This window comes from Solea senegalensis, linkage group LG18 (assembly GCF_019176455.1).
Source record: "Solea senegalensis isolate Sse05_10M linkage group LG18, IFAPA_SoseM_1, whole genome shotgun sequence".
Lineage (NCBI taxonomy): Eukaryota > Metazoa > Chordata > Actinopteri > Pleuronectiformes > Soleidae > Solea > Solea senegalensis.
The window spans coordinates 796,203-819,148 of NC_058041.1; the positions used below are offsets into that span (position 1 = coordinate 796,203).

Here is a 22,946-nt window from a genome sequence, read left to right on the forward strand (position 1 = left end):
AAGATTTGTGTGTAAGAATCAGTGAGAATTAGTGACCCCTGATGGTGAATTTGCAAAGTCCAACAAGACAAAGGTCCTTTATTTCCCTCTCGGGGAACTACGGTGGCCTTTTCTTACCAAAAAGGATGTAAACAGTTAATGCATTTCGCATATCTTTAGTCAGATTGACAGGATAGTTTAGTGTTTAGTCAGACTAACGTGATAGTTTTAAAGTGATTATTTACTGATACTACATACTTAGTGCCAGTGTATTAAATTTCTGCTTGTAACTGTTACACACTGGACCTTTAAGCCAGTAAAACAGCTCCCTTCTACACAAATGCTTATTGGAGTTATTTCATTCCAACTGTGCTGTCTGAATCATTTCCAAACCACATGCTGGAGCCTCAGTGGTTGCCATGCAAACATGACTTCTTTATATATTCAGCTGCAGCAAAAAAGAAAAAAGGTCACATCCAATTCATCTTAAACCCAACAACAACTGTTTACATAAACACAAAAAAACTACTGCTTGTTTTAAATTCACATTCCTGTTGTGGCAGAAAAGAAAGACGACATGTTTTTTCTGTAGACAGTGGGAACACGCAGCAGTGAGCAGACGCTGCCAAAAGATGCAGCTCGTTTTCCCTGTTCTGACAAGGCTTTTTTTTCTTTTTCAGTGACAGCAACTGTGTAATTTAAGAGGAAACAAGTAACACGTCTTACTCTAGCCTGCACACATAGTGCCAAATCCTTGCTTTTCCCCCCTCTGTTGCTAGGTGTTCTCTGCAGTGCTACTGCTGCACTGCACCATCCTTTTAATAAACACCGACTTTAAGAGTCTCCAGTGGCAGGCGGAGACACTGAGGTGCTTCAACTTTAACAAAACAACCAGGACAAAATCTATTTCAAGTGTTCGAAATCCCACTTAAAAACTGAAGTATTATCAGTATTCTTGAATGTCTCACATGACTGGAATATGGTTATATAAGGTTATAGCTTTTTAAAGTTAAATTTAATTTAATCTAGCTGTTCCCAGACTGAGGGGGTGGGTCTGTCTGCACAGGGTAATGAGATAAATTTGGAAGGTCATGGGATGTTTAAATATGTAAGAAAGAAGAAAATCAAAATCCTGACTTTGGATTTGTATCTAATCTTTACAGTTTTGTGAAAAATTATTTTTTAAATGGGAAGAAACAGAGACACAAACGCTCATCCTGACAGATAAAATGAGGATAAAATCTGAGGAAAAACCTGATTTTTGTCACTTAACAAAAGGCTCACCTAATAAAATCTACACCAGTTTAAGTCTTTGACATGTTAAAGAATGTATTTGCCACTTTATTTTGCCGTTTACGGACTGAAAAGTGGAGTGTGTGCTACTCATTCTTCTGCACCAAAGATCAGTGATTTGTCATCACAGCACACACAATTTGTGTTGTTCGATTGTGTCATTTCGTGGCGTTGGTGTTTGAAATCATTTGTCTGGATTTAGCAAGGTTCTCACTCATTTTTCCAGTTAAAAAAATATATATATTTCCTTATAATTTGACTGTAAATCTATAAATCTGCAATTTATTTCAGATTAAAAAAAATGAAAAATTCATGCATTATTCATTGTAATATTGTTGCCGTGTTACCTGCTGTGACTGGAGCTCCTTTCGTGCAGTCTCATACGTCTTCTTGTGGCTGGGGAGGGTGGAGTGCGTGGCCGGAGGCTTGGAGAGCTTTGTCGCGCCTTGGCTCGCGCACTGGGTGGCGGCGCCGTCGTCCTGGAGAGACGGCGGCAGCGGGCCCTGGTAGCTGTGCTGGTGGTGGAGCTGGTGGTGCCTCTGCAGGACGAGCTGACTCGGCCTGATCGGCTGAGGCGAAGGCTGGGGCGAGGACGACGTCTGGCACAGAGGCTGAGGCTGGCTGAGCTGCCGCGGCAGGAAGCAGGGGCGGGACGGCTGCGATGTGCGTAGCGTGGAGGAGGTCAGAGGGGTGTGGCCGTGCTTCAGGTGGGAGGTCTGGAAGCGCTGGTGAGTCTTCTCCAACTCCTCCCTGGAGGGGAGAACTTTGTGTCGAGGAGAGCGGCTGGAGAGGAGCGTCCTCGGAGGAGGCGGCGGCGGGGGGATGATGGGGTGGTGCGGATGGAACGGCATGCGGCTGCGCGGGATGTGCTCGGGGGAGAAGCGGACAGGCGGGAGAGGGTCGGTGAACTGGACGGGAGGCGGTATGAGGGACTGGAAGGGTGGCGGAGGCGGAGGGCTCTGGTCCGGAGGAGGTGGGATGGGTTCGGACTCAGAGGAGTAGGAGGGAGAGGAGGCTTCGTCGCTGCTGCTGCGATCGTCGCTGCTGCCACTGCTGAGGTGACGAGGCATGAAGCCCAGGTCCTGCTCCTCCTGGAAACTCATCTGTGAGGAGCACGGGCACAACGTAAACACCTTTAAAATAAAACCTAACCAGAGCAGCACACCTTAACTTTATGTTTCTGACTTTATAATTAATTAAAGTTAACTTTTTTAAGTAGAATTGGACCAGTTAAAGAGTCTGTCTGATTTAATGGCCAAATTCTTTGGATTAGATTAGATGACACTCTATTGATCCTTAAACAGGGACATTCACTTGTTATTGCAGCAAAATTGTTAAAGGTCAACAAGTAGCAAGAGTAGAGTAAGCACTAATGAAGAAAAATGGATAAAATGGACAATATTTAGAACAGTGAACAGTGACAAAGACCACAGGAAAGACAAATTGCTTGGAATGTAACACACACACACACACACACACACACACACACACACACACACACACACACACACACACACACACACACACACACACACACCTGTGTATAAAAGGGAAAACTTTCAATAAAAACTAAAATGACAAAAAAGAAGAGTTAGCACTAAAAAAAGGACAATAGAATAAACAAAATACTAAAAAATAAGAGAAAAACAAGAATATAAAGTATTATATATTAGAAGATATATATACACAATTGACTGTATAAACATAATCTGTGGAAAGAGGCATAAAAATGTAGGATTATTGCACGATATATAATTACAGGTGATGTTGATGTTTTTAGTGCAAAACATTAGTATTTGTGTAAAATTGATAAGACTGATAAATGCCGCCACTAAGTCACTAAAACTTTAGTGTTTGATCACCCTGTGCATGATTTTTTAAATTTAAAATACAACATATAGATTTGCGTGACAGACCATTCAATAAATGTAGTTGAAGTAGATTTTTTTTTAATATTTGTCATTTTTTTATATTCGTTATTTTATCGACAAAGCAGAAACATCCTCCACTTTTTAACTTTGAGATGAAAACAAGCAAACAAACCCTAAAAGTAAGTAAAAAAAGATATACACTATATACACAATTATAAATGCTATATAAATGCTTAATTCTTTTTTTATTATTATAATAACTCATTATTTATTATTCTTATCTTATGGGACAGAAAACGTATAAGCAACAGAAAAGAATAAAATAAAGCTGCTCTCCAAGATTAAAACATGCACTTAATCTGCGTCACTTAACTTAAATGCTTCTTCCTTAACGTCAGAACCTTAACATGACCTTATATAATTATAAGACTCTACTGTATAAAACATCATGGTTTTTACTTACAGACACACCTCCTCTTCTGTAACCATGACAACCACCTTGATATATCTGTTCATGTGACACAAGTGGTCATTGTAGCGTACATTAGAGAGAGGAAGAGGCTCTAATGTAAACATGCAATTATGCACCACAACGACTGCACTTTACTGCACTTACACGTGCACTTACTTCACACTTTCATATTTTTATGTCACGAATGTAACTGTGAGCATAATTATCATCAACAAACAAGACCATTATATAGTCTGAGACTCAATGTTTCACTGCTTTTCACCAACAAAACATCTACGTTTCTTTGTCTAATCTGATTATATGTTATAAAAAAAGTCAGAAACAGTTTTGTCATGAGATAAAGTCTGCAAAAATGTACTCAACCTTAAATGTTTACAGTAATTACACGACAGTGTCACATTACACTTAAATATCACTATTTCACTTAAAATTGAATTAGCATCCATGCTAATTAGGTTTTTACCCATGATGCCTTACGTAAATTGCGCGCAATATCTGGTCGTGACCCGATTCATACAAGAAATCCAATTTGTCCTTTACTTGTGCAAAGTGAGGTCAATTCCAGTCAAAACAAGCTAGTTCCTGTCAATAGAAGGTACTTCCTGTCAAAACAATTGATGGAAGTTTTAGGGATTTTAAGTAAAATAATGTTATATTTAAATGTAGTCGTTATTCTACTTAAATAAGTACACATTAGGGGTTAGGAGTAAGGGTTTTGGTGCGTGGTGACCACAACTTTGGTAAAATAACAGTGGTAACAAGAAGTAGCCACACTTTCAAACAGGCTACTTCCTGTCAAAACTAATTATGGCAGTTTTGGGGGATTTTAAGTAAAGTAATGTTTTGGTTTTTTTTTTGGTCATTATTCTACTTAAATAAGTACACATAAGGATTAGGGGTAAGGGTTATCTTATTTTGTTTTTTTAGTGGGTGGTGACAACAACTGCAGTAAAATAATAGCCTTAACAGAAAGTACTGACACTGACGGAAACAAAACGTGAAAATATCTCAAGTTAAAGACATTTACGTTACATTTAGGCTTTTATGGATCATTTGGGGTTTATTTATTTTTCCAGTATTAAATCCAGTCATTTTTGCCAATATTGGACCAATACTGAGTATATGATCAACTCATGCAATGATTAATCAATTATAGTAAATTATAGTATTAGTCTCCTTTGCTCCATTTAACAAAGAAATTATTTAATCTAATTAATTTTGGTTTGTGGACGAGGTTTGGGAAACAATCGACATTTTTTGAAAACAATGGTTAGTTGCAGCTCTGCCACTACAAAATAATTTAATTTTTCAGTTTCAAATTTCGCTTTTTCCAATTTAATTAACTTTTTCAACATTGTGTGCACCAAACAAGGACTTGATGAACCGAGAAAATTATCCACAGATTGATCGCAGCTATAAACTGTACGTTACGTTACTGTTTCGTACGAGTGAAACAAATAAAAACACTTAAAAAATACTTGAATATTAAGACAAAGCCTGTAAAAAAAAAATAAAGAATGTAGCTGATGACGTGGTTGCCTGGCAACCCGTCTCCCCCTCACCTCCTCATAGTCATTCTCCCCGTGTACAAAGTGGTCCACAGACGTGACGTGGTGGCCGAGCTGCTCGCTCAGCGCGTCCAGGAACTTGTCGGTGTCGCGGCTGCGTGGCGGACGCGAGAACGTGAACAGCTTCTTGCACCGCGTCAGCGTGTTGGGGCCGCTGTCCTGTGGCAGCGGCGAGGCGGGGGGCGGGCTCTCCAGGCTGACGTACGGGTTGGAGTCCACGCTGCTCTGGTGGTGGATCTCGTAGACGGGCGTGGGCAGCGGCTCCTTCCACGACAGCGACAGACCAGATTTACGGTTACCTGCGCACACACACACACACACACGCGCACACGGGGAAAATCAGAGACGTCACCTTTGCTGAGAAATTTATAAATAATCTGTGACATTTTACAGCCATGTTGTCACCGTGGTGATGATTTCTTCTGAGAGGGAAACCATGGCAACAGGTAGGTGAGCTGGAGGCTTACTGTACAGTACTGTATATACACGTAAAGACTGTGGGATTTGAATGAGTTCTGCTTTCATTCAAATATCTGTGGTTCTGCTGCCATGTTTATGTCAACACTCATCCAAAATACTTACATTTGTCACTTTCACTTTAATTTCAGTGTTTTTTTAATGGAAATTTAATGATATGAATGTACAGAACATGACATGAACACGGCATCAGTCATGAGCTGAGCTGATGTCTAAGGAGCCACAACAAGGACAAAAGTGTTCATTATTAAATTATGGAAATTTGACTGAATTTGAATGGATTTGAAGTACATTTTCAATTACATTCTGGAATTATTTTAAACAAATAATTATTCATTTAAATTTTTCAACTATTTGGATGTGTGAGGTTTAGTTTTTTCAGATACAGAGTTTGTTTTAAATCTGTTTCAAATCATATTTTTCACTTTTTCAGGTTTTTTCATGTTTTTATTTTTTCCACCTTCAGTTTTTTTCCAAATTCAAATTTTTTTTAATTTAATGTAATCTCAACACTTTGCGATATTTTTTCCAATTTCTTTTCTCTTCAAGTTTTGATCTTGCAGATTTTTGCTGATAATTTTTTAATAATATAATATATATTATATAACAATGATATTGTTTCATGTTCAGATCTTTTAAGAAAATTGGGATTAAAAACATTTCAGATTTAAAAAAAAAATATGAACTGTGATTAAAAAATGTGGGATAAAAAAACTTATTTTTTTATAGTTTTTTATAGTACTTTTATTTTAACCTTCAGAAATTAATTTTTTTCCCACTTTCGCATCTTTTCCCCCAACTTCAGATCATTTTCAACGAAAATGAATAATTTACTTGGGAGGAATTCCAGAATTTAATCAAAATTATTAACATTTACTTTGAACACACTATTAAGGCTGCAGCAATTAATCAATTGTTAATCAATTACTAAATAAATGACCAACTTTTGTCATAATTAATCGGTTTGAGTACTTTCAGCTTCTTAAATGTGAATATTTTCAGTTTCCTCAGCTTCATATAACTAGGAAATCAACCAAATCAACACTGATCAACATTTTCTGGAGAAAACAACAAATCCATTATGCAAGAAAATAGATCTTTTATGAACATAAGGGTTAGTTGCAGCTCTTTGACCAGATGTGAACTTTTGGAGTTTCAAGTCACTTTTTCTTAAATAATGAACAAATACAGTTGGTCCTGACTTGGCTCCGTACCAACTACCCTGGACCTTTGATGGCACATGGTCAGCATTCACAGCATGCGTGTGCGTGAAGGGTGTGTGTGTGAGTGTGTGTCAGCCCTAGAGTACCTGTGAGAGGTGGGAGAGTGAGAGGGGAGAGAGAGCGGCCGTAGGCCTCAGTCTGTCCCGGCCTCTCGGCCTCAGCAGAGGAGCCTCCCTGCAGCGGAGACACACTCTTCCCTGCGTACACGTTCTCCAGCTCTGTGTACACACCTGTCATCTATGAATGGGAGGCATTGAGCCGCTGGTTAGCACAGAGAAGTCGCTGCACAACATTTGCTTTGAAGGTCTGCTGCTGCTGCTGCTGCTGCTGCTGCTTTTTAGAAACAGGTTTTTTGAAAACTATATATTTAAAGTAATACAAAGTACAAGCCTGAAATCCAATTTAAAAATCACACCTTACAGTAAAGTGGAGCAGACCTGCAAATGTGAAATGTTTATGAGAAGCCATTTTAGAATTTAATAGCCAGTCTGGACATTTATGACAGATATTCTTCAATCATTTATTGGTTTCAAAATGAAAATTTCTTCAGATATCAACAATGACACAAGGGCCACATGTGATAGTTTTCTTTCCTCAGAATTCTGGCGGTGATTAAAAAAATTGGATTAAAACATTTAAAACATAAAAATATTTCAAACTTTGATTCAAATCATTTTGGATTCAAAAAATTGTGAAAAAAAAAAACGTGAGATAAAAAACAATTTGGGATTAAACAATTGGGATTAAAAAACTTCAGATTAAAAAAAAAAATTCAGATAAAAAAAGGATTTAAAATTTGGGGTAAAATACTTTGAATTGAGATTAAAAAAACTGGGATACAAAAACTTCAGATTAAAAAAAACTTCTACACAACTCAGCCTCTGGAGAATGTCATTGTGGATACATGAAACATTAATTTTGACCAGAAACAAGTGAATTAGAGATATCAGTAACAAACATCCAGCTATTAAATAATAGAACAGCAGAGGAAACAGCTGTCACACAGAGCAGCTGTTGAGCTGCGGTTGTACCTACATGACTGAGGTCAGGGGACTCGGGGAAGGAGGTTCCGTCTCCTGACTGCCTCTCCTCCGGGCTCCCGGATTCATCGACATGAATTCCTAAAGCACAGTAAAGCATGAATGAAGAGTGAACTGATCTCCCATCGTCCGTTCATCCGTTCATCTCCAGACAAGAGAGAGTGAGAGGATGAAGATGCAGAGCAGAGAGAGCGCAGAGAAGCAGGAAGCAGAAGCTCCTGGAGTAGGAGTTACTTAGCGATGGTGATGGAAAACCAGTGAAAACCTGAGTCAAGTACCTGACGTCTGGAATTTGGAATATTTGGTGACAGAGCAGCTGAGATATGGAGCTTTTTCATCAAATGACTTTGCTTCATTTTTAAATGTTCCATCAATAAATGTCTCCATAACCATATTCCATCTGTTTTTTTTGTCTAATAAAGCCTTTTTTTTTTATTATTCCCTGTGTAAGTGGAAAAGACACTGTCCCTGTGGAGTCAGCGTACCCATTCCCAGGTGAGTCCCGATGATGCAGTCGTCCGAGCTTCTCTCTCGGGTGATTCCACGGTACGACGTTCCCGTCACGCGCACCGAGCTGCTCCGCCGGTGGTGCTCGGGGCCGTCTGGCTCCAACACGGCTGCGAAACGTACAAAAACACACGCACTCAGTTACGTTTGCTTCTATTTCGGCCCAATGTTTAAGAATGAATGACACCTGAACTGAAAAAAAGTCATGCTATTGTGACGCATACATCTAAAAGTCTGCTTTTTAACAGTCATGGTTACACAACTTATTATCTTCACCTATTTAAAAAGCTAACTATTCATTTAACTATTTGTAAGTCCCTATTTTAAGCATTTCATCCAAATGTCGTGTTTCTCGACAACGTGACATTAAAATGAATTGTTTGCACTGAGTAAATCCACTTTCTGCCTCTAAAAACCTCCTAAACGTCACACGCTGGACCTCTAAAATGACCCACACATGCACACGTGTGATAATCTCATGACATGGTCGTGTGTTGCCGTCGTGGCTCACCGCTGCTTTTGAAACCCAGGAAGCGCGACAGCTTGCTCTGGCAGCGCTCCTGCTCGTCGTAGGTCAGCAGCTGGTAAATAAACTGCCAGATCAGCTGTTTGGCAGGAGTGTCCAACACTGGGAACACGTCCACGATCAGTGTGTCCACGTTCCTGCAAAACAAACCAAACCCCGTAATCTTAATACAACACAGCCCTCTGTGTAATCTGGCAGATTACAGAGCACGTTTTGCTTGAATTTCACATAAAAACAGTGGGTTGAAAAACAGCTTGTATTGAGGCCTCAGGCTGTTGATGGAAAATAGATTTAAATGGTCTTTTATAATCCTGCTGCTTCACGCCTGCATGTGCTGCAGAGGTAGTAATTCACCATTTGTCTGTTCATCCTCGAGGAAATATGATCACAGCTAACAACAGGGAGAGATTATACATTTCCTGCTGAGGTGAGCGCATCTGTTTCCTCTCCTGCTCATTATCCATCATTTGTTTGCTCCGTACTCTGGATTATTAAGAACATCCTTATCAGTCTGGTTTCCCAGGCAACAGCTCATTTTACTTCTGTATTTGTGAATGTCATATCTCTGGTTTACAGAGTCACAGATAGTTTAAGAGAAAAAACTGAATTTAAAGTTTGATTTAATGTTGTTGTGAAGGTTATTATCGTCCTTTTATTTGGTCTTTACGAGCCGAGACCACGTGACTGAGGGAGCGTTTGTGTATATACAGCGGCAGAACAGGGGCAGGCGGGGACAGGAAGTGTTTATCCTGTCGAACTGTTGAGCGATGGGGTTTTTTGAGCAGTTTCTTGGAAGTAACTTTGTGTTTTCAGTTAAACTTCAACCTCATTTGTCATTATTTGCAAATGGTTTGAATGTAACAGAGAGTTGTATTTGTTTAAAAGTTGATAAACGCCAAAAAAATGATGTTGATGTCAGAATTTCAAAATTTTCATAACTTTCTGGAATGGTTAAACACACACATGGAGCGGCCCTGCACTTCCTACTGACCGGTGCTGGAAGAAAGTCTCCAGAGATTTGCAGACGGTGTATCTCTCCTGGATGGTCAGCAGGTGCTCCAGCTGCTGGCTGAAGGTTCGCCCGTGGACTTTGATGCTTGGCGGGAGAATCTCAGCGACCCACTGCAAAGAGCTGAGGGCTGGAGACCTGTGAAATATTATCATCATGTTGTTTTTCCACTCACTGCCCACACATAGGAGTACATATATGGAAATCGTGCGTTTGCTCTCCAAACTTGTTTGTTGGTGCTCGCGTTCCTAAATTGTTTGTTCACGCTCCTAAATCACTCGTTTGTGCTCTGAAATCATGCGTTCATGCTCCAAAATTGTTTGTTGGTGCTTGCGCTCCTACATTGTTAGTTTACGCTCCAAAAACGGCCGTTTGCGCTCCGAAATCATGTTTTTACACTCCAAAATCATGTGTTTATGCTCCGAAATCATGCGTTTACGCTCCAAAATCATGTGTTTACAGTCCAAAATCACGTGTTTACGCTCCAAAATCATGTGTTTACGCTCCGAAATCATGTGTTTACACTCCAAAATCATGTGTTTACGCTCCGAAATCGGTCATTTGTGCTCCGAAATCATGTGTTTACGCTCCAAAATTGTACATTCACACTCCAAACTTGCTTGTTAGTGCGTTTGTTGAAATTCCAATCATTGTAAACAGAAAGTTTAAAGCGTTGTTTGATAATATTGACACAAATCTAATTCCATACACAGAAGGATTTTACGAGTGTAAAAACATCAGTATTGTCAGGTGTGTTCTTCTCACCTGGAGCGTGGCAGTGTGGCGGGTCGAAGGCTCGGAGACTCTTCGGCGTCGGTCTGGTCTGAGGAGAAATCTAACGGACCCTCCTCCACCACCAGAGTGGGCATCGCCCCGCTGCCCTGCAGCATGGACACCACCTTCTCATGGGAACAGTTTCTACAGAGAGGAAAACAGATAAAACATCACTGCAACCCCTTCAAATAAACATCTATCTATTGTAATTAGGGTTTTTGGCGACAGAAAAATATTAATATTTATGTTTTAGGACAAAAAAAACTGTAAATTTATCCAATAACTGACAAGACTACGTTTATAATAGAGCTCTAATCCTCCTTCGAGCTCTTAATTTACGACTCCCAGAGCTGGGAAACACCGATATACGTTACGTCCTCCCACACCGAGCTTTGTCACAGCCCCCGTACTTTGACAACGTGAAATATTTACCGTTATATAATCTTCTCACTTCCAATCATGTAAAGATAAAGTTGCACACAAGTCGAAACCATAAGCCCGCGCTGTATCGAGTGAATAAACAACTAAACTCGTCTCACTTGTACAACAAGATAAAGGCTGAGCCGAGTCGAGAATAAATATTCATAAGCTCTCAGAGAAATATTGCAAACATCTCACTTGTGCACGTTTTATTAGACACTGTAAACCACATGCTCACTTTGTAAACAATACACGGAGAAGAACTCCCACATGATTCTCTCTCTCTCTGTGGTTCACAGGCTGCTGTTTTCTAAATCACCTCCTACTTAGTGCAGCACTGTGCTATTATCAGGGAGAGAGCAGCAAAATTATACAGCGCCAATCAAAATCCCTACATCAGGCAACCATGGGAACAGCTCTGCTGGTCCTGTTCTTACACATGGCTATCAAGGTGGCAGAGTGATTCATGCTGTTTGTGCAACACAACACTGGACTTTCCCACGGCTGATTCTCCGATAAACTGGTCGCTCTCGCACGACGACACGTTCTCAGATTCAGGTTCAGGAAGTCGTAACATTCAGATCACCTACATTCATTTACTATAATTGATTAATAATCGATCAATCGTTGCAGCCCTAGTACAGAAGAGGTGATTGGATACTCAGTATTGGTCAAATATTGGTCAAAAATACTGGATTTGGACAAAATTAAAACAGAAAAATTATGTATAAAAGCCTAAAGTTGATGTTGAAGTAATTATCTTGAGTCATAAACTTTAAGACTTTTACTTAAGTAATGTTATAAAAAAAGTGATTTCAACAGCAACTCCATTGGTTGCAAAAAGAGGTCCAGTTTTAATCCTTTTGACTGAATACAAACCTCATGTCCAGTCCATTGAGGAAGAGAATCCGGTCTCCGGGTTTGAGTCCACACTCCTCAGCAGGACTGTCTGGAAAATCAAAGATTTGACAAAAATGGGATCATGGCACTAACATCAACTGAACAATACTGAGGCTGAGACTGCTGTCCGTCATTCTGTCTGTCTGTGTGTCCCAGTGGACAAAAATCTCATTACGTAAGGAAACAGAGCTGTCAAAACAATCTCGCGGTGGAAAATCTGCAGCGGCTGCACTGTACCCATCCACCATCATCTCCTCCTCCTCCTCCTCCTCATCGGTCAACTCACTCACTCACAGTGGTCTGTCTGTCTGTTTGTTTGTCGTGTGAGTGTCTGTCTGTCCCGGGGCCTGTGAAACGTGCAGACAGACAGACAGACACACCGTGTTCAGATCACGATGAGAGACAAACGTGCAAATCTAATCCACCCCCACCATCTCCATAGCCACCTCCATAAGGCCCCACTGAGTCAGTGCACTGCAGCACATGATGGTGGTGGTGTTGGTGGTGGTGGGCGGGAGCAGTGCCGTCATCATCAAACACACACACACACACACACACACACACACATCCCTCTTCACTGAGAAGCAAAAAGTCCCTCAACAGCAACTTCAAAGCTGCCTCTTTTTATTCCACAAAGCAAATTCAGTTCATTCAATAACAATTCTACTGCTGGATATTTGGAGAAAAAAAATAAATAAAAAGGTCATTATGAAATAATCCAGATCTATGGAGAAAGACTCAAAGGCAATAATCCTGAAGCTTCATAAAGCTCACACAGCTCTGACCATGAAGGTTCAAATGTATCATATACTACAGATTATTCTGTAGATTAGGGTTTAAACACCAGTTTATTTGCATAATTGATGACTCTACAGACGATTTTCTTGATTCACCAATTGGTCGTTTGGACCAGAAAATCCAAACCTTGAAATGATGATGATGTTGTGTTTTGCTCACAAACCACAATAATGCAGTTTTAATAACTGCTTTGTTCTATGAAGCAGATAAAATGGAACAAACTCCTCCTCCTCCTCCAGTTTTATCGCAATCAACTTCAAATTTGGTCAGATCACACTGGACAAGGTGAGAATGCAACGTTATGACAAGCTTCGCTCAGTGTCGCACGGCTTTGGCGCTTGTGGGCTAACAACGCCAAGGACTCGCCAAACACATGAAACTGTGACATCTGACATGCGTAATAAGGAGCGAGGACACGTTCAGCTCTGCTTACATCATTGTCTTAAAAAAACAGGAAAATATGTGACCTAACATCGACTGGAATCAGCCTGGAAGCACGGCCTTGACTGTCGTGTGTCAGCGTCACAGCACAGTCTGTTCTCAAGCTTTTTTCCCCTTACAACGTGTTAACAACGGTGAGTCAGACGCACTTCCTGCTGCACTCGGAGTCACACACACACACACACACACACACACCTACTGATCACCTTTGACCTCCGAGCAGCTGGCAACACAACAGACTCACCCACTCAGAATGGGTGAGTCTGCTGTTGCCTCCCTCCCTCACAGAACCACCACACAGTGAGGAGGCGTCGAGCAGGACTGTTCAGATTATTATTATTATTATTATTATTATTCCATGGTTTGAGGGGGTTAACGTGGATAAAAATTCTAGAAACTTGGCACGGAGGTCAGGCGTGGTGAATATGCGATATTGGCTCTATAGCCCCAAGGTAAAACGTGGATGGTCCAAGCCAAACCTGTTGCACCGAATTTCACAAAACTTGGTGGGAACTTGTCAGAGCTCAAGACGAACAAAAAAGTCCATTGGGACCACGGCCTCAACTCAAAGGGAAGTCAGACATTTTGAATTTGGCGCCCGTCTTTGGCGATTTGCACGAACTTGCCTGAGTGCGTTCATTGTACCGACATAAAAAATGCATGTCACTAAGAACTATAAAAGCATAAATGAATAGATGAATTAATGTATGCACATGTATAGAAGTTACAATTTTTCTTCTCATTCCTAACATAACTTTAACTCACAAAACTCACAATGCTGAACATGAAACATGAGTTTTGATTGGATTTATGAATCAGCTCATAAATTCATATCAACTTTCTACCTTAAGGGGGAACTGTAGCCTGTGAAACTGTGAGTTTATAGCCCTGTCAACCAACTGTTGTAGAAATGTGGGCATGCAGTTATGTGCTTGTTTTCCATGTGTACATCCTCAAACTGTTCTGAAGAACTGTGCAACAAACTACATTTATTTATTCATTTTTATTTTTGGGGTGGGGTTGTAGAATGCTCTATTTGTTTAATATAAAATGAAAATGGAGAACTGTTATACCTCCTGTAAATGTAACCTCCTTGATCCTCCAATAAATAAATTCATATCAACTTTTTATTTGCTTTACTTCATATATTATGAATATTAAAAGGCTCTAAAATTCTTCTTGTTATTATAATAATAATAATAATAATAATGAGCAGTGAGTACCTGAGATGACAGAGTCAATGCAGACGGGAGCGTGACCTCGCAGCGTGAAGCCAAAGCTCTTTTTCCCTCTGTAAACTCGAACAATCCTGAGGAAGAGGAGAGGAAACAGTCACAGCAGAGTTATAGTCTGGAATAGAAAAGTATTTCTTCCATGAACTTGTCAGCGGATACACAATATTGTTCTGCACAATAATAGAAAGTTAAAGAAAACTTTATTAATTGATCCTTCTCTAGGCATCGCTTTTGAAACATCGCTTTAATCTTCAATTTAATGCCTACAAATATATTTATTATTAGCTTAATTGTCATAAATGACGACTCTAGCTGCTTACTTACCAGGAAATTACTGTTTCATATGATTTTAATTAGAAATAATCCAGAAAAAAGTGGATTATTAGACATGAAAAGACATTTTAGACTTTGCACTGATGTTTTACGCATCATATATATATATATATATATATATATATTTTTTTTTTTTTATTTTTCAACGTATGAACACTTCGTCCCACTTTCGAGAAATATGCCTGAAATTAAATGGAAACTTTTAAATATGAAACTTTCCTGTTGCTTCTACGCTCTGTGAAAAAGGGAAATCCAAATCTACAAAATGACTTATTTTCTTTATTTACTTTTCGTAAATTAAATTTTTGTTAAATTTACTTTTTGTATATCACAGATTTTCATGCATTCATTTTAATGGATTGATCTTTTAAATATCAGGAAGTGAAAAAATACCCAGGTGATTTCTGTAAATGGCTGTTTATTTTAATAGGATGTGAAAAATCTGGATTTGTTGTTTGTAATTTTCATTCATTAGACGGTTGATTGGTAGTATTTAGTAGTATGGAGTACTAATATAGTAGTATACGAGTATACTAGTACTAATATAGTAGTATACTAGTACTAATATACATAGTAGTATGTGAGTATACTAGTACTAATATAGTAGTATACGAGCATACTAGTACTAATATAGTAGTATACTAGTACTAATATAGTAGTATACTAGTACTAATATAGTAGTATACGAGCATACTAGTACTAATATAGTAGTATACTAGTACTAATATAGTAGTATACTGGTACTAATATAGTAGTATACTAGTACTAATATAGTAGTATACGAGTGCTAATATACATAGTAGTATGTGAGTAGACTAGTACTAATATAGTAGTATACGAGCATACTAGTACTAATATAGTAGTATACGAGTACTAATATAGTAGTATACTAGTACTAATATAGTAGTATACTAGTACTAATATAGTAGTATACGAGTACTAATATAGTAGTATACTAGTACTAATATAGTAGTATACGAGTGCTAATATACATAGTATGTGAGTATACTAGTACTAATATAGTAGTATACGAGTACTAATATAGTAGTAACCCTAACCTCTGTCAAACCTGTTAAGTTCATCTTTTTAACATACACTGGTGCTTAATAAACCTTTGAGTGAATGGATGTGGGCTGCACTCACTCACTCACTCACTCTCACTCATTCACTCAGTACTGTAAACAAAGCTGTTTGTGCTTCTCTTTTGTTTCCACTTTTGTCACATTCTGTTCATGTCAGTGGGAGTTTTTAAAAAACAAAAAACAACTGATGTCTGTGTGTCGTTCTCCTTCAACAGCTTCAACAGCGGGAAAACAAAAATAATCCAGAGGACACTCAGTACAGAGTAGAATAGATAACGAAATAAATAAAGAAAAAAAAGGTTTCTGACATTTTGCTGACGGTGGCTCTTCTCTCTCTCTCTCTCTCTCTCTCTCTCTCTCTCTCTCTCTCTCTCTCTCTCTCTCTCTCTCTCTCTCTCTCTCTCTCTCTCTCTCTCTCTCTCTCTCTCTCTCTCTCTCTCTCTCTCTCTCTCTCTCTCTCTCTCTCTCTCTCTCTCTCTCTCTCTCTCTCTCTCTCTCTCTCTCTCTCTCTCTCTCTCTCTCTCTCTCTCTCTCTCTCTCTCTCTCTCTGAACCTCCCCATTACAACAAAAAGATGAGACACTTTCAGTGTCCAGCCACAGTGCGTTGCCGTGGACACGATTCAAAACGACACTTAGTCGATATGTTAACCGGTTAAAGAGGGAAAGAAAGAAAAAGGCAAAAGGAGGAGAGAAGACGACAAATGTGTTCTTTGGCTGCTGGTTGTTATGCAACATGAGCTAAATGCAGATGGTGCATTCTGTGCTCTGTGTGTGTGTGTGTGTGTGTGTGTGTGTGTCAAGGTGCAGTGTTGCAGTATTAACCTACACACACACACACACACACAGTGAAGACCTTCACTGTTGTTCTTCAGTCAACAATTTACACTTATAGACTTATACAGAACTTTATACTTTTATTATCATCTGTTCACAGACAATGAGTCTAGAATTTAACACAAAACACCAATCTATCCAACTATCTATCATCCATCCCAGTATCTATCATCCATCCATCCCACTATCCAGTATCCATCCACCATTTATCCATCATCTATCCATTCAACCATCTCTACACTACATGACTTTTTTCTGTTAAAGGCCCTCAGATAATCTGTGTGTCGGTGTCATCGCTCGTTCGCCCGTGACATATTCAACCTGACTCCCTCCCTCCCTCCATCCATCCCTCCCTCCCTCCCTCCCTCTCCCTCTCCAGTGTGAACAGAACAGATGTGTGGACATATTGAAGTGGACAGGTGTGGTGAGTGGACACTGACACTCATGTCACCCTGCACTGAATCCGCTCTGCTGTTATTAATTAAGCAGCGTGTTAGTGGGCGGAGGACCGGGCGGAGAGGTGCTAGAGGTCGAGAGGTCAGCCTCGTTACAACAGAGCGTGTTAATCAGGTGTCATCATACATGACAGTGTACACCATAGATGACAGTGACTGATGAATCTGAGGGTGGCGTCACTGATGTTTAACTTCACGTTTGAACTTGACTTAAAAAGTGACAGCCCTACTTTGACGATGTATAAACAAACAAATGTGCACAAACATAAACAATATCATTGTCTGTATAACATTGTTTCCTCACCTCTGATTGGGTCCGATGGGTGGATGTGGGGGAACCCCGGAGACGGACTTCCTCGCGCCCCGGCTGTCCCTCTCCGCGTCGCCCCTGCCGCCGGGCTCCCCTCCGTCCCTGGGCACGGAGCTGGCCCGCTTGGAGCCGCGGTGGCGCTCGGAGTGGTCCTCGCTGCGGCTGCGGCGCACGCGGCCCTGCGGCTCGCTGATGCTCTTGCTGCGGCACAGGCGGTTGATGACATTCTGGTTGACGGCCTCGTCGAAGCGCTGCCGGTGTTTCTTCGGGATGAAGATTCTGGCAAACATAGCGGCATGTGGGGGTGATGAAGTTTTTGAGAAGAGTTAGTAAAAGAAGATTTATATCAAAGATCGCCCTCGATCCATTCTGAGGGGAAGGAATCTCAGATCCAGAATGATCTCCACAAAACAAGTCCACGGGGATTTAAATCAACAGGCTTCCTCCTTCAACTCTCAGATTATAAAAGAAGCTGCTAAAGGACGGATGATGTGTCTTTTCTGATGTTCCCCGTCGAGAAGAAAACAAGGACGAAAGAAAAGAGGCTGAATCTTTGCTTCATTCGCTGGAGTCTCACTGCTGTGGGGTGAAGCTGCCACAGCCAGAACACAGAGAAGAAAAAAAGGTGTAGGAGTGAGCGAGCGAGCGAGCGAGCGAGCATGGGATTTCTCCTCTCTCTCTCTACATCTACAGAACCACACTCTCTCCCTCTCTCTCCCACACATCCGTCCACGCCTCACCTCCTGTGTCACGCCGGAATCATCCTCTCACTGACCACGCTGCAATAATCAAACCTGCAGGTGGGCGGGACTTCACTGGATTAATAACAATAATTCTCGTGTCATCAGACGTCGTAATGACGGACAGATGACGTCACTTTCATTCAAACAGTGTGAACTGCACGCACTCGTTCATATGGAGAACAAAACAAACACACAAGGCTGACAAGGCAACACATTTTCATTCAAGTGAGCAGAATCACCGCCAAGAGACAAGGCGACAAACACACACACACACCAGTGGAGAAAATTCATCCATTCATTCATTCATTTTAACGCTGTAATGGATTACTTTCAATTGAAAAAGTCCATAAAACGTCAGAAAATGTTGATCAGTCTTTCCCAAAACATGAAATAATGTTCTCAAATGTCTTGTTGAGTGACTGAAATAGTCTACTCAAGTAAAAAGTACCACTATTTTAATAACTTTCATTTTACTTAAGTACAAGTAAAAGTACTGGTCTGAAAAATAAAGCAAAGTTAAAAAAGAAAAAAGTACCTTGTTTAAAATGTACATTAACAAGGTTGGGGTTATTTCTTGGGGACACACATCTGACAAAATAATTGTTTTTAATCAAAGGCCAAACCTTTACACGTTAAAAGTGCTGACAACATAAATAATGGAAACAGAATGTATCAGTCAAAATGGGTCAAAGGTCACAAATGCTTCAACTTTCTCCTTCATTAGCACTTTGCACAACCATTTTTTAAAATGTGTTGTAGTGAATCACACAAAAAATCTACTCAATTACAGCAACGCGAGTAAAATGTAATTCATTACTTTCCTCAAACTGATAAAGTAATGGAATAATCCAGTAACTCAACCCTCTCAACCCTAATTCATCCTATTCTACCGCTTTATCCTCCACATGAGGGCTGTGGGGGCGGGGAGTTGGGAGTCAATCCCACGTGACACCCGGCGAAAGGCGGAGTCAAACACACAGAAACCCAACAATTATTCACTCACTCACACCAACAGTTAATGTAAGTGTCCAGTGAACTGTGACGTGTTTGTGGACCGTGAGAGGCAACTGGAGAAAACCCCCACACACACACACACACACGGCAAGAACATGCAAACACACACGGCGAGAGAACATGCAAACACACAGGAACACAGCAAGGATGTGAACTTGCACTCTTCTTGCTGTTAGCCAGGATATTAGTGCTGTAAACTAATTTACTTTAAAAACACCTTCATGTTTCACTTCTGTGTGTCAAAAAACACTAAATCTGAATAATGACGACGACACAGTGACAAAATGAAGACAAAAGGGTCTGATTTTTGAGGAAAAAATTCAAGAATTTAAGGTAATTGACGATTGAAATTAAAAAAGTGATCTTAAAACGCTTTTTGGCAGCAGCTGATGTAAAGTGATGTGTAAAGTGCTGTCGTATCACAGAGCGACGCGACGATCCCACAGAGTGCCCGAGCCTTTTGATTACCTCCCACACCTGACGTGTGTTGCTCTGACTCTGGGGTTTGATTTGTTGCAGATTACATGAATCACATGACGCCCGGCAGACAGACAGACAGACAGACAAACTGAAACCCACTCTGTGTGTGAGAGAAGAAAGAAACCAAAAGAAAACATGCACCAGTGGAGTAATTAGTGCGAGAAACACGCCAGTGGGGACGAGCGAGCGAGAGAATAGCTGCAGCTGCACATGTCCACCAGAAGAACCTAATTAAGCTGCATGAAAACAACTTTGACAGCTAAGTAAAGCAATTAGGACACACACACACACACACACACACACACACACACACACACACACACACACACACACACACACACACACACACACACACACACACACACACACACACACACACACACACACACACACACACACACACACACACACACACAGAGAGAGAGGGAAACCTGGCGCTCGACTGTGGCTGTGTTCATTATCCTGTGTCAGTTTAAGGCATTTTATTACATGATTATGCAGGAAATATGTGTCACCTTCACCCTCTGTGTGATGTTCTTACACACAAAACACAGGATAATATAATATAATATACACATGATGTAAAAGGTCACACTTTCTGAAAAAAATGCACGACTGATGTTGCTCAGAGATGGAACAGTCTTTTTTTTACAGGCTGTTTGAGTTTTAACCGTCATGATATTCAGACCGATATTCAACCATTTAGGAATTACAGTAAAGGATGGGTTAAATGCAGGGGTCAAATTAACCATCACTAATTGGTGTTTAAATGCAAAAATAAATGAAAACAAGTTTTGACAAACACTGATGAACATTTTATGGACTAAACAACCAAATAATCGATAAAATAATGTGTATAATAATCGATTATGCAAATCATTAGTTTCAGTCTGAATAAATACTATTTTTAAGGATTTTGATTAAAATGACTGTTTGGTAAAACAAAGGGCAGCAAATATGTTGTGTTTTTTGTCTGCTGCACATTTTATATATTTAAAGTGTCTTTAAACATTTGTAAAAGTGCTTCACAAATAAAACACATCATCATTATTATTATTTATTTGTTACTGGACATTTATAGTAGATTAATCAATTGATCATTTAGACTGCATTTCAAATTCATGTAACTCAAAGTGCTTCACAGCATTACAGATCTGATGAATTACAACTACTTGATTTCAGACCTAAAAAACAAGGTCAAATATATACAAACACATTTCCCCAAAAGATCTCATTTTTATGGTTCCCCCTTGTGGTGACATGAGGGAACAACACGTTTCTACTCTGAGTGGGAGCTTTCCAATCAGCACCACAGCAACAACACAAGAGATGTTTGTCGTCTACTGCTCATTTTTTTACACATATGAATGAGTGTGTGATCAGTTTATAAAGAGGGTTATAATACAGTTTACTGGAGGTCAGCAAACATAGGATTGAGTCACTTTTTTACCATTTATTTGGCTTTTCTGAATGATTTTATGAAATGTTAACACATATCATCACTTATTGGAAAAATCATGATTTTCTAATTTAAAATTGCTTTTCATTTTGCCTTCCTCTTTACGCTTCCTATTATTATACATGTGTATTTATAACCTGAAATTTCTTCAACTTATTTATTTTTATTAATTGAGTGATTTTATGAAATGTAAACACACAACATATCATCACGCTTATGGAAAAATCCACATCTGCAGTGACAAGTGTGTCTTTTATATTAAATGTTAGAAAATATTGAAGAAATTCATTATTTTCTTTCTGAAAATAGCTTCTCATTTACACACACACATATATATATATATATATATATATATATATATATATATATATATATATATATATATATATATATATATACATACACATATATACATACATATACATACATATACATACATATACATACATAGACACACATATATACATATATATATACACACACACACACATATATGTGTACTGTGTATAAATAAAAAACACCACATGTTGTTTATCCTGCTGCTGTCACTTTTCCCTGCAGACTATGGTCAGGTTTGAATCTGCCTGCAGTCTGAGACTCTGAGCGCTGACAAACAAGCAAAGACTGCTGAGACATAAATAAATGTTCTGTAGTGATGTAGGTGTACGAGCCCACACAGCCACTCAGTCTCCTTCTCTCTGTGTTTGCTATTTGTGTTTCCCTGCTATTTGTCATCTCTTCACACCACTGCACTAATTCTGGACCAAGTCTCTCACAATTCATGTTTACAAAATGCAAATGTTGAACTGTTTATAAAAAAACAACAACTGTCTCGTCTCACAAACACACAAAAAAGAAAAGTTTCTCTCACGATCAACACTTTGGAAACAAGAGTGAGTGTCTGATTCGACCTGGTTTATAAGGAACGGGGATCTATAATTATCTGAAGGTTTGTGGAGGAGGAAGTGAGCGGCGAGGAGGAGGAGGAGGAGGAGGGGACAGATTTCTCAAAGGAAGGAATGACAGGCAGAAAACGACAAGAGAAAAAAGAAAGAAAAGGAGACCTCATTTAATTTCAGGTGTCCAGATGTAGCTTGAGTGCACACAAGGTGAGTCTCGACAGCGGCTGAGTGCAACGTCTAAATCAAGGAGGAGGTGATGTAACAATGTGTGTGTCCCGTTTTTTCATACAACACATAAGACGAAAAAACACGTCAAATGCACGTGTTATGGGTTGTGGTCGTGAAAAAAGGTCAAACACATCTACATACAGTATGCTAGATAGGTAGACTGATTCATAAGTTCCTAAGTATGACGCATTACTTGATCACTTACTACAAATTACACAGTTTTGTTCTCAGACACTTGATAAATGTTTTGGATGGCCCGATATCATTTTTCATGTCCGATATTGATACCGATATCAAACTTCATCATCTACCGATACCACAAACTCGAGTATCTACTGATACAGATATCACACTCGACAATCTACTGATAGCGATATTACTAACTTGGACCAATATCAGACCGATACGAATACTGAGCTGATCTCTAATGCTAAAATCACTAAAACTTCATCACAAGTTTTTTTTGTGTTTCTCAGTTTTTTGATGACCTGTTTTATGAATTTATTATTAGCTTATATATTATTTTTATTGAATGAATACATACATTTCCCTTTTTTGTTTTAGTTTAAAAA

The 22,946-nt window shown here is 39.5% G+C and overlaps 1 protein-coding gene across 1 annotated transcript in view; it reads right to left on the reverse strand.

The window, feature by feature from the left end:
• The window catches only part of grid2ipb (glutamate receptor, ionotropic, delta 2 (Grid2) interacting protein, b), a 36,866-nt gene that overhangs the window by 6,029 nt on the left and 7,891 nt on the right, over positions 1 to 22,946 (reverse strand). The window contains exons 5-15 of the mRNA XM_044013721.1: positions 17,543 to 17,827; positions 14,522 to 14,607; positions 12,039 to 12,108; positions 10,731 to 10,883; positions 9,948 to 10,103; positions 8,942 to 9,093; positions 8,409 to 8,540; positions 7,919 to 8,004; positions 6,970 to 7,120; positions 5,178 to 5,482; positions 1,620 to 2,375 (exon numbers count right to left, since the gene is read on the reverse strand). Coding sequence (XP_043869656.1) covers positions 1,620 to 2,375; positions 5,178 to 5,482; positions 6,970 to 7,120; positions 7,919 to 8,004; positions 8,409 to 8,540; positions 8,942 to 9,093; positions 9,948 to 10,103; positions 10,731 to 10,883; positions 12,039 to 12,108; positions 14,522 to 14,607; positions 17,543 to 17,827 — 2,332 coding nt within the window. The remainder of the gene's footprint in view (positions 1 to 1,619; positions 2,376 to 5,177; positions 5,483 to 6,969; positions 7,121 to 7,918; positions 8,005 to 8,408; positions 8,541 to 8,941; positions 9,094 to 9,947; positions 10,104 to 10,730; positions 10,884 to 12,038; positions 12,109 to 14,521; positions 14,608 to 17,542; positions 17,828 to 22,946) is intronic.